The 12,711-nt window shown below is 36.5% G+C and overlaps 1 protein-coding gene across 7 annotated transcripts in view; it reads right to left on the reverse strand.

The window, feature by feature from the left end:
• UBE3A (ubiquitin protein ligase E3A) overlaps positions 1-12,711 on the reverse strand; it is a 117,490-nt gene that overhangs the window by 40,584 nt on the left and 64,195 nt on the right. For all 7 annotated transcript variants that reach the window (XM_062205023.1, XM_062205022.1, XM_062205020.1 and 4 more), the window contains 2 exons: positions 7,302-8,569; positions 606-750 (listed from right to left, as the gene is read on the reverse strand). In XM_062205023.1, the coding sequence (XP_062061007.1) occupies positions 606-750; positions 7,302-8,569 (1,413 nt within the window). The remainder of the gene's footprint in view (positions 1-605; positions 751-7,301; positions 8,570-12,711) is intronic.

Raw genomic sequence — 12,711 nt, forward strand, 5'->3', positions numbered from 1 at the left:
ACTATACAGTAAAGATGATCCCAAAGGTAGTGTCTCTGCCCTTTTCTTCTTGGACTATCACAAGAAAAAGGATAAAAAACAGAACTCTGATAATTCACTGTCATATTGGCATAAATAATCTAAAAGTACACTCAGAATTTTCCTGGGTCAAATATTATTAAGTGCAGGGAGGAGGCTGTGGAAAGAAGGTTCTACAGTCAACGATTTTGGGGAAACGTTACATTACTCCCCAAGAAATCTCAATATGAATAAACGTAACTAATTTGATATTAGCCAGTGTTTCTAAACATAATACACCTGTGAGACCTTCTCACAACATTCTTCAAACCACTTGAATTTCAGTACACCATGAGTTTGATCAGTGCTTTAGATTACAAAGAGCAAACAAATCCTTTAATTATTCTAAATGTAATTCAATTTACCAGAGACAGTTTCCTTTACTAGAATATCTGGCTAAATAAGTCTAAGTAAGAACTTGAATAAGTATTGCAAAGCAGTCCCTGAAATCTACAATTTTGGTCCTTATATGTATATAAAATATTTATAAACCAAGATGAACTCTTAATTGGGAATAAGTAACACCACCGTAACACTAAAATATTTACCAATATCTGGATTGAAGATTTCCTCCACAACCAACTGAAAAAATTCTTTGGAAACACCTCCCTCATCAACTCCTTGTTCTCCTTCAAATTCCACATACAACTGTTTCTTCAAGTCTGCAGGATTTTCCATAGCGATCATCTCTAGCTAATGATTGAAAAGATAAGTGTGAAAAACAAGATGACTGTCAGTAACAGGATAAAATCAAAATAAGAAATAGAAGCAACATAAAAACAATGAGTAGGATTAAGGAAGCAAATAAAAGGTACTGACACTGCTTTTCAAAGGAAATAAGAAGCCAAATGATTAAAAGGCAGTGAAGACAAAGATTCAGTCTCACAGACATACAGGACAGAAAAAAAATCATCATTTGATTTGTTAAGAAATTAATACACTCTAGAAAATTAGATCCTCTTATTTGTATATAATATGAGTGTTTAACCTGGAAAGAACCCAAACATCCAAGTGATTTTCTAAAACGAAATCACTTCAGCAAAAACTGATGAAATACAGGAATTTTACTTCAAAACTGGCCACTAGTAATCCTGTTTATTAGAAGATAGACTTAAGAGTTAAGTCTTAATATTTATCAAGTTACACATAATTTCAATTACAGAAAATACACTGGGGGCAGGTTTCTGGCCTTGCCATTCAAACACCAATGGGACACTTACATCCCCATAGAAGTGCCTGCATTTGAGTCTACTTCTAACTCAAGGTCCTTGCTAATGTACACCCTGGGAGGCAGCAGGTGATGACTCAAGTGATTGAGTCTTTGCTATCCACTGGGTTTGGGTTCCTGGCCTCTGGCTTAGGCCTGGCCCAGCCATGGTTGCTGCAAGAATTTGGGGAGTGAACCAGCAAAGGAGCTATCTCTATGCTCTTTTATTTATTTTTTTAAAGCTTCAAAAATACACTGAATAAGGAAGCAGTTTATTATTGCTCATAATAGCATTTAGCATAAATTACTTTTTAATGGATTAGAAAGAATCTTATACCCATATTTTCTTGAAAGCAGGCTAGACATACCCTTGTTCATGTCCTTACTAAGTTGTCAAATCTGAGTACCTAACATTCTCAGCTGCAAATCTGACCAAGTACTTTTTCGTATCTAAAGAATAATGTGATTAATCTGTCACTATGAGAATCATAAAACAAACACTAAATTAGAGTATGAAATGTTATGTTATAATTTGTTTACTGTTTTATGTATCTAATACTAACTGTATTCCTAATTATCCCTCTTATTTCCTAACTGCCTCCAAATGTCTGTTAGCTGTTCAAAAAAGTCACTCTTCCAAGATGAACATATCCCAAAACAGAGCATTCAAAGGTATTAGTATTAGAATAAACAGAATTTTAAGAGTGTTTTTGAACAATGGAAATATTACCAGAGTAACTGCTTTATACAGCCCTACAGTGATTGATTACTTAGGTAAGATTACTCATTTGGACATTATAATATCTATTAAAAAAAACCCAGAATCTTGTAATTCACAAATCAGGTCAGGGTACCCTACCTCCATGTTTTTCAAACTGCACCTCATTACTGGATAGTATAATGCTTTTCAGGGCTTCCAATCAGAAGGGAATAAAAATCAGAATATATTTCACATAGTAATGGACTTAGTGTTAAACTTTTGTTTCAATTAGATATACAGATGGATATGTGTATTTGCTGGAATGCTGTGTAAAATATTTACTAGGGCTTGCAGTGAAAAAAAAAAAGTTTGAGAAAACTGGCTGAAAGTATCAACTACCCTTGTCCAACTAAGGGGTTCTAAGAGTCTACAAACTTAGTCTTTAGCCTTAAAGAATGCCTGTTCTTGTTTTGAGCCAGCATTTTGTAATTAGTTCCAGCTGTCCCTTAACATAAGCTTTGAGCTTTATCAAGTAACTTAAGTCTGTTTCTTCATTTGCAAGAAAATAAATGGCACAATATCTTAATATTACAAAGTTGTGTATGTTTAATAAAAGAAGAGCTCTACAGAGCAGACAATATTATTAACATAACATATCACACATTGTTAACATTTAAAACAACTTTGCTCTTTGAACAAAAGATTGACAATGTTGTGTCCTCAAAGGAATCTGACAGCCTATTTACAAGACTTTAGAGTCAAGTCAATGTAGGTCTGAAAATAACTTTGGGATTCAAAGGTTCTATGTCCTAGTCTTAGTTCTACCTAAGGTATGTGATAATAAAACTGAGACAAATTTATTGTTAATTCTTAATACCGTATTACATATCTGTTCACTTCCACCAATCTCTACTCTATGCTCCTCACCTTGATTGCCAAAAGAATTTAATGCATTATGTTCTATTATGGTAATTGTAAACATATAACTTTAACTCTCTTTTAGTTTCATCTGTAAAATAAACATAATATAATTAATTAATACATGTTAAGTGCTTAAGTAAATTCCCCGCACAAAGTAAGAGTTTGTAAGTTTGTTGTTGCTATTACTTCATGTTACTAGTTTTAAAAATTTTTATGGGCTTGTCTTAAAATTTAATATCCATGACATTAAAGCACAAAAATATTCCAGGAGTAACAGCAACAACATGTAGCACTTGACACATAGCAACTCATTTAATCTCCATAACAACCTTATGAGTTAGGTAATATTATTAAACCCATTTTATAGAATGGCAACCCTGAGGTAATGAAAGGATAAATAACTTTCTCAAGTCACAATAAATGTCAAAGAAGAAACCTAAATCAAGTAGCAAGTTTCCTGCTATTATTATGGAAGGGGTTGCATTTATTTTCTTTGGAAACAACCTCCATTTAGTCAACTAAGAATGATTTAAAAACTAAATTATTAAAGTATATTATTTTACGTGATAAAACATTTAAAACTGAATTTTTTAAGTCACAAGTTTTTTCAAGTTTTTTTTAACAGTAATTGTACATATGGGCTATGATGTGACATTCAATACATGTATAAAATTAGTACTGAACAAAATAGGGTAATCAACATTTTTCCTCCTTTGACATTGCTCTAACTGGAGGCTTGCAGTTTGCTTCTTCCATTTGTTCATATAATATACATTAGGTTATTGTAACTGTAGTCTGCCCAGTATGCTATATAACACTAGGAACTTATTCCTTCAAGTGAACTCATCTGGTATCCATTATCCACAAGTAGTTTTAAATGCAGCAGTATATATTCAAATCAGCAGAATTTGTCCATTAGCACTTTGTAAAGGAGAATTTATATACTTCTCGGAAAGTATTCAGCATACACATGTGGATTTTTATGGAAGTGGATTTCTTATGACAATATTTTGAATTAATCTAACATAGAAACTAGCAAAAGGCAGATTACTGAGGGCAAATAAAAACACTGATTTTATATCCTGACATATGAGCCCCTCTTCTAAGACTCTTGATTTCATTGTTAGAAAAAATGGTGATCTGAACTTTAATTGGCCATGATACTGAAATTCTAAAAACTGACCTGGTATCAAAGCAATCCAGGTACATAAAAAATATACTGCCAGATTTATATGAATCAAAAGGATAATCCCTGACATATCCTGTGCTACCACATAAAACCTATTCTAATCTGTAATTCAAGAAAGATGCCTTAGTAGTATAGATATTAAGTAGAAGTAGTACTCAGATATAATAACAGTTTAAAAATGTTTAGAATGTCTAAGAAAGGGTAGCTGTTTATACTTCAATGCTATCTCTATGCAAAACTGCTGGTGTGTAGGTTTAAACTATTAGAATGGACCTTTCAGATTATCCAGATACATTTGTTTCTGTTACCTATAAACAAATGAATAAGTTTATATATCTTATAGTTTAATTGTTTAATAACAGCCAAATCACAATTTCTTGGTAGCATTTTCTTACCTAGTAGTAATAAACAGTGTGTCCTATATTCAGTGTATCTTAGATTCCATAAAACACTAACCACTAATTCTTCCTGTCATTGAAGAAAGTCTAAAAACTCCAGTTAGCAAAAAATGTCTTCTTTCCTACACAGCCCTACTGTGTAGTTCAAAATTATTTGTCTGTTAAACTGCTATAAAAATAAGAATGAGGCTTAAATAGCTAAGTAGATCCTTATGGAATAAAATGTTGAAAAATAATACTTTGAGACTTGAGGGAATGATCTTAAATCACTTTTCACAGTAATCCTATTTTGTGTTGCTATCATAATTGTCAATTGCTTTTAATATTTCAAAAAATACACACAGGCAAATTATCAGTTGATCTGCAACACCTATTTAGATGACTTATTTTTCTAAACTTTTCGAAACTTAATTTTGAAGGAAGGGAAGAAAGGTTAAGGATAAAAATCTGCTTAATGTTAATATTTAAGTATCTAAACATGTAAATACCTAAGAAACCTCTTAGTGGGCACCATCTCCGTATTTCCACTATATATCAAAGCATCTGACACACAAGAACATAGCAGTGAACTGTTAATATTCAAGTACAGATATTATCTAGTAAATTCTGATTTATAAAAGTCCAAATCAGGGCATCCAATTTTGACTTAACTAAATAGAACTCACTAAAAAACTTGTAGCATAATTTTAAAAGCTCATTGTTAATTTTATTTTAACAACTGCTTAGAAGGTGACTTCAAAAACTGAAATGGTTGCTCCTTTCAAATCCTAGAGGATAAGTTTTAAAACAGAATAAAGTACCTAAACTTTTGGTGATTCTCAGTCTTAATGTTTCTAGGTATAAAAAGGGGGCAACAAGGATAGTAAGGTTGAGTAGACAACTCAGCAGAAGGCAGGTGAGTAAAGTGGATGGACTTTTTAAACCCTGAAATGAATCCTGAGTAATTTTATTGTTTTTTTTAAAGGCTAGGCATGGCGTTCGCTGAACACAGGTGAAAAGTACCCACTCAAAGTCAACCAGAGTATGCATTTACAATTCTGCTGTAACAGTGGATATACACTGATAGACCTCAATGTGCTTTTTATCAAACTTCACTTGCTTTCTTTTAAAAATATGTATTTACTTATTTATTTGGCAAAGAGAGAGAGAGAGACCAACTGACCTTCCACCCACTGGTTCACACCCCAAATGGCCATAAACATCCTAGGCTAGGCCAGGTTGAAGTCAGGAGCTAGGACTCCATTCTGGTCATCTACTTGGATAGCAGGAGCCCAAATACTTGGGCCACCTTCTGCAGCCTTTCCAGGAACATTAGCACGAAAGCTGGATTGGAAGCAGAGTAGCGTGGACTCAAATCAGTACTCCAATATGGGATGCTGGGTGTAGCAAACAGTGGCTTAACCTGCTGCTGCACCACAATGCCATCCCCCTTCATTTAAAGTGTTATAAAGCACTTTACCATTCTGCTAAACAGTAAAAATAAGTTGCTGGTCGCCTACTGTTATTAAGTGCATTAATTATTCATATGGCTTACAACTACAAAAGTAAAATAAAAACACATCAGAAGCAAGCAATGATAACTGCTTCATGCAGTTAAAGCCTCTGTCATTGTCACCACTCAAAACTGTTGGATTTCCTTAAAAAATGCTTGATCTTTCCTCAACACTATTTGTCACTTTTTAAAACCAGACACAAAGAAAGAAGACAAAAAATCCCAATAACATTAAATTCTAAAATGTCAACCAACTTTTGCCACTGGCTTACCGTCTCATGAATTCTCAGACTTAGACAAATCAATTCTAAAACTAAAATACACTTTAAAATAAAACTATCTGCTGGTTATCATGTATTCCTATTTGTAATTTAAAAAGTTGTCTGTACTTTTAGTTGACATTACATTTCAATTGAAGTTGATGACAAAAAACTAGCAATGATAAGAATACATAACACTTTGAATAGAATAAAACTCTGAAAGCATACTATGATAAATGTAAATTTTGGTAAAATGTGACTGGCGATTGGTTTCTGTCTTCTGGCCGGCTCTATATACTTACACAGAGACACTAAAATTCATATTTTATATTGAGGAAAAAGTAAAGAACAAGAGGCATTCCAACTAGAAAAACGGGAAGTACCTGAGCTCCCAGTATTTTCTCAGCTCAATGTCCTGAGATTTGATTGAATATAATATTCAATTTCTAAAATAGGTGGTTTTTCCGTTAGTTTCAAGACCCATAGTTTTCCCTATGGATTTCTAAATGAGTTGAAACTGTTTAGCAATGTCTTTAAGGATTTTCTGACTGGCCTAGTGGGGATCCAGACTTTTACTAGTAACATGTACCAACCTGCCCATAGTCATGTCATGAATAAATAAAGTTCACAATAATGCAACTGTGTATTTTCTACGACAAGGAGTTTTTGAACACAATTTATAATGTGATGGTGTACTTACAAATGTAGTCATATCTATACTTATTATTTTGTGTCTCCACATTTCCCCTGATCCTGTGTTCTAGTCTTTTCCTAACACTTCTGAATGCAGACACTTTGAGTTAATTTTCAAGATTTAGAACACCCATTATGTTTCAGAGAGAAAAATATCATTGTATAAGACAAAAAATACTTTGTAGAACACATTTATAATCTTGCAAAAGAGCAAAAGCACACACCTTAAATACTTAACATCAGAAATGCCCGTGTGTTCCTGTGATATATGACACTTTTATTCCAAATAGTCACTTATAAAATGAATTCACTGGGCTCTATCAGAATACCCTCATCATTAGTTTTTTTAAATTAGTATTGATTTTAAACAGTAGCCCAACTTACCCGGACAAGTGCATCATCTATGATATGGTCACGTCTGACTTTGAGTCTCAAATATGGATTCAACTGCTGTCCTTGAACTAAGCTGTAGAGAACAGTGATTCTTCGTTCACTGTACATGCGAATTCTATTGTCATAATATAATCCCAAATTCTTTGTGACAGCATTCAATATAAAGGGACATGTCATAAAAGAGAATTTGTTCTCTGTTTCTACTTTGAAAAAAGTATAATCTTTATCCATTTCTAGAACATCATTCAGTGGTTCATTAATAAATTCTTCAAAAGGGATAAGTGGTTTTCGACAATCCAGAGTTTTAACACCAAGTTCAGTTTCCAGTGGGTCCACCCGAGGACCTTTCTTGTTTCTTCTTTCCTCTCCCAAAAGCTCCTGAAGTGTCAATTCACTGGACTCAGGGATGGGTTCTTCATCATCTTCTTCATTGTGATTTGTGTCCACGTCCCCTCCGACTACATTTGCATAGTAAACCATTTTCAAGCACTTGGAAGCAGCAACAATGGCATCATCATCATTCACCAGATTTCGACTGTTAAATTCATTGCTTATGACTTTGTAAGTAATAAGCTGCTGAAATGTTTCCATCATTCTCCGAATCTGGTCTGCACTGTATTTAGACCACAGTCTAATCAGTTTTCCTTGGGCTGCAAGGGGTAGCTTGCTCATTGCTTTGCAAAATAACGGCAGAGCCATTTCCAGATATTCAGGACTGTGGAGATTTCTATTTTCCATTACAATAATAAACAAATTCAGATAATTAGGATCTCGGGAGTATACATTGTGATATGTCAAATCACATTCCACATTAGGTGACAGATATACAAGTGCATTGAGAAAGGCAGTTTCTATTTTTTCATTAGAGAGCAATCGGGTATAGACCCTTCTAATGGCATCAATATCCACAGACACATCATCCGGGCCTAACTTTTGTAAATTGTTGTCTCCCTGTGAACTATCACCGAACCTTGAGGAAGATGCTTCTGAATCCTCTTCCATAGCAGCAGCAGCAGCAGCAGCGACAGCAGCAGAACATGCAGCTTTTTCCTTTTCATCTTCATCCTTGTCTTCATCCTTTCCCTGAAGAGATTTCAGTTCTTCCTTTGTGTGTTGTTTGACTTTCCGAAAGCTCTGGACCAATGCCTCAGCATTTGAAAAAACTCTTCCAATAACACGGATTAAAGGTGAATAATCCTCTCTCTCTCTACATAATTCAAGAATTTCATATACCAAATCTTCAGTTAGGTATGTCACATCTACAAAATTAGAAGAAAAAAGAAAACACTTATTTTCATATTGTGTATGTTTATTTAGTCATTATAGGTTATAGTAAAAAGAGTCAAATGTTTTGACCAAGACTCAGAATTCTATCAAAATACACTTACCTATTTTTTTCAAATAACTACCAATATCAACAGCCTGAACTATTAGTTTACATGCTTTCAACAGTATGTAACTTTTAAAGGCCACAATAGCTCAAACTTTCTACGCAATTAAGAAGTATGTTAATATGTAGCTTTAATTTTAAAAATGAACAAATGTATATGTTCACTAACCACAATCTGCCTTTTACCTAATCATAAAGCAGAAGCACTATTATCCTTTTTTTTTTTTTTCTGGTTACTGTTGCTATTCTTCAAATGCTAAGAAAGCAAGGTTCAAAGAAAGGTTCCTTCAGCACCTTTCTTTTTTTGAAAGGCAGAGTTAACCAGTGACAGAGACACAGAGAGAAAGGTCTTCTTTTTGCCGTTGGTTCACCCTCCAATGGCCGCCGCGGCCAGCGCACCGCACTGATCTGAAGGCAGGAGCCAGGTGCTTCTCCTGGTCTCCCATGTGGGTGCAGGGCCAAAGGACTTGGGCCATCCTCCACTGCACTCCCGGGCCACAGCAGAGAGCTGGCCTGGAAGAGGGGCAACCGGGACAGAATCCGGCGCCCCGATCGGGACTAGAACCCAGTATACCGGCGCTGCAGGTGGAGGATTAGCCTATTGAGCCGCAGCGCCGGCCCCTTCAGCACCTTCTTAAAAACAACTTTGGACCTCCATTTCTATATATTGAAACCAAGCTGGAGGCAGGTGTTTGGCCTAGTGATTTGTCCCAAGACAGCATGTGGGACATCTGCATCCTATATCTGAGTGCCAGATTTCAAGCCCTGGCTCACCTCCCAATCTAGCTTCATACTAATGCACACTGTGGGAAATAGCAGGTGATGGCTTAAGTACTTCCCTCCATGGATGCAGAAGACCTATACTGAGTTCTTGGATCCTAGTTTCAGCATGGTCCCATCGTCTCCATTTCAAATATTTGGGGAGTGAACTAGAAGATAGCAGCATTCTCTCTCATAAATACTAAAAAAAAATTATAATAAATTGGTTCTTTTTGGGTCTTCCAAGTTTATTCGAGGGTAACTATTCTGTGGGTGAGAAGAGTATCATTCTCAAAAACTCTGAAGATGAAACTGCTATCTGAAAATAGAAATCAAGTTGGAATAAACCTTAAAGTAATAGGTAACAGTTTTTGAGCAATTAAAAAAAAAGGCTAGGAAAAAGGCAATTTCTGAGCATACATGTGAAAGAGGGCATATGCAGTCACCAAAGTCTATTTCCTCTTCCTTCTAGGCATAAAGATGGATCACAGTTCCCAATTTTCCCAGCTTTTGAAGCCAAGGCTTTCCCCGTTCTGGGTAATGGAACAAAAGGATTTTATTTTAGAAGAAAAAATAAATGAACTATTTTGTGTACTACATTTCTAGCTTGGGGAGGGCACTGTGGACCAACAGATTAAGCCATTGCTTGGAACAACCACATCCCATATCAGAGCTCCTGAGATCCTACTTCTACTTCCTATACAACTTCCAGCTAATGCACCTAGGAGACAGCAGTTAACAGCCTAAATATCTGGGTTCCTGCCACCCACAGAGACACAGAGTTCCTGGCTCTTGGTTCTGCATGACAAAGCCCTGGCTGTTACATCTATCTGGGGTATGAACTAGCAGCTGGAATCTGTTTTTCTCTCTCTTTCAAATATATAAAAACTTAGTTTTTTTTATGAGGAGGATACTGATCAAGCATAAGAAATAACCTTAATCTATTTTCATCAAGAGACTGATAGACTTTTCATTAAATCAAATACTTAAGATAATTTTAAAGGCACTCTGACAATCCTACTTTACTGTGCCAAATATACCTTTATAAAAGTCATGCATGACATGAAATTTCCCTACACTTATGAGTAAACTACTCTACTGTTACAGAGACAGTAATTATATCTTGATGTTTCACATCATTATCATCTGCAAAACTGTATATCATTCATATCTGAAGAGCCCAAAGAAGTTTGAGCAAACCAAATTCATGTAAATGTTAGGGTCTGAAGAACTTTTAAGTTCTAATTTTATTTAAAAGATTTATTTTACTTATTTGGAATGCAGAATTACAAAGATAGAGGGAGAGATTTTTTAAAGATTTATTTTATTTGAAAGGCAGAGTTACAGAGAGGCAGAGGCAGAAACAAAGAGGTCTTCCATCCACTGGTTCAAACCCCAGATAGCCTAAACGGCCAGAGCTGTGCTGATCCAAAGGCAGGAGCTTCTTCCGGGTCTCCCACATGGGTGCAGTGGCCCAAGCATTTGGGCCATTTCCACTGCTTTCCCAAGCCATAGCAGAGAGCTAGATCAGATGTGGACCAGCTGGGACTTGAACCAGCACCCATATATGATGCCAGAACTGCAGGTGGTGGCTTTACCTGCTATGCCACAGTGCAGGACCCTAAATTTTCTATCTCCTGGCTCACCTCCCAAATGGCTGCAGCGGCCAGGGCTGGGCTGCCATGGGCTGCATCAGCATCCCATGTGGGCACCAGTTCAAGCCCTGGCTGCTCAACTTCCAATCCAGCTCCCTGCTAATATGCCTGGGAAAGCAATGGAGGACAGCCCAAGTGGTTGGGCCCTTGCACCCCATGGGAAACCCAGGTGAAGCTTCTGGCTCCTGGCTTTGATCTGGCTCTGCCCTGGTCATTGCGGCCATTTGGAGCGAGCCAGCAGATTGAAGATCTCTCTCCTCTCTCTCTGTAACTCTATTACAAATAAACAAATAAATTTTTTTTTTAAATGTGATAAAAGAAATGCAAGCTATTTTAAAGAAAATAGAACACAGGAATGAGGTTATTAAATATAACTAAATATATTTTAAATGTAAATACTTCGTAGTCCCTGATTAGTGTCAAATAAATGTTTAAATTATCTGAAATTCTGGCCTCAGAGAAAAAGGTCAGGGACAACTACAACAAAGTTGTTTCATATTATGAAGCTTGTTTTTAAAACAATTATGATCCTCTGGGAAAACTGCCTTAGTATTTTCTATCAAAGGTTGCCACTGCTCCTTTTGCTGGTACACCATTTGTGTCTGCATCCTTCCAGTCTACTTTGTCTTTATTTTTGTCACTGAGTCCTTTCACAGCCTATCTAGGCCCTTTATGATTAAATAAAATCAGAGAGAATATGTATGGCTACAGAACTAACTCTTTAACAACTAATTCGCGGGGCCGGCGCCGCAGCTCAATAGGCTAATCCTCCGTCTGCAGCGCCGGCACCCCGAATTCTGGTCCCGGTCGGGGCGCCGGATTCTGTCCCGGTTGCCCCTCTTCCAGGCCAGCTCTCTGCTGTGGCCCGGGAGTGCAGTGGAGGATGGCCCAAGTCCTTTGGCCCTGCACCCACATGGGAGACCAGGAGAAGCACCTGGCTCCTGGCTTCGGATCAGCGTGGTGCACCAGCTGCAGCGGCCATTGTGGGGTGAACCAACGGAAAAGTAAGACCTTTCTCTCTGCCTCACTGTCCACTCTGCCTGTCAAAAAAAAATAATAAAAATTAAAAAAAAAAAAAACCAACTAATTCACAGGTTTTACTAAGAATACATAGATATCCTCTGTCAAACATCAGTAAAAAAGTAAAACTGCTTCATTATTTTAATTGGAAAACACTACAGAACTTTCCCATAAAAAGACGCAAAACCCCTATCAAATTTTCTGAAATTTAATATAAAAATTCAGAAAATAGCTATTACACATTTATATGTTAGGACATAAAACCCTTTGTGTCCTAATCATTAAATCGTAAGGTTGTTAACTAAGACCTACACTGCGTACAGAAAGATGACCTATCTAGAGTTACACATCCTCTATTGACATGTCCTACTTTGCTAAGTGATTTTGACATTCTAGTAATCCTACCCAGAATGTACCAAGTTTAAAATATTAAACCAAGGCAGGCGCCGCAGCTCACTAGGCTAATCCTCCATCTGCGGCGCTGGCACTCCGGGTTCTAGTCCCGGTTGCGGTGCCGGCCAGGTTCTAGTCCCGATTGCTCCTCTTCCAGTCCAGCTCTCTGCTGTGGCCCGGGAGT

The sequence above is a fragment of the Lepus europaeus genome, chromosome 11, assembly GCF_033115175.1.
Source record: "Lepus europaeus isolate LE1 chromosome 11, mLepTim1.pri, whole genome shotgun sequence".
Classification (NCBI taxonomy): Eukaryota; Metazoa; Chordata; class Mammalia; order Lagomorpha; family Leporidae; genus Lepus; species Lepus europaeus.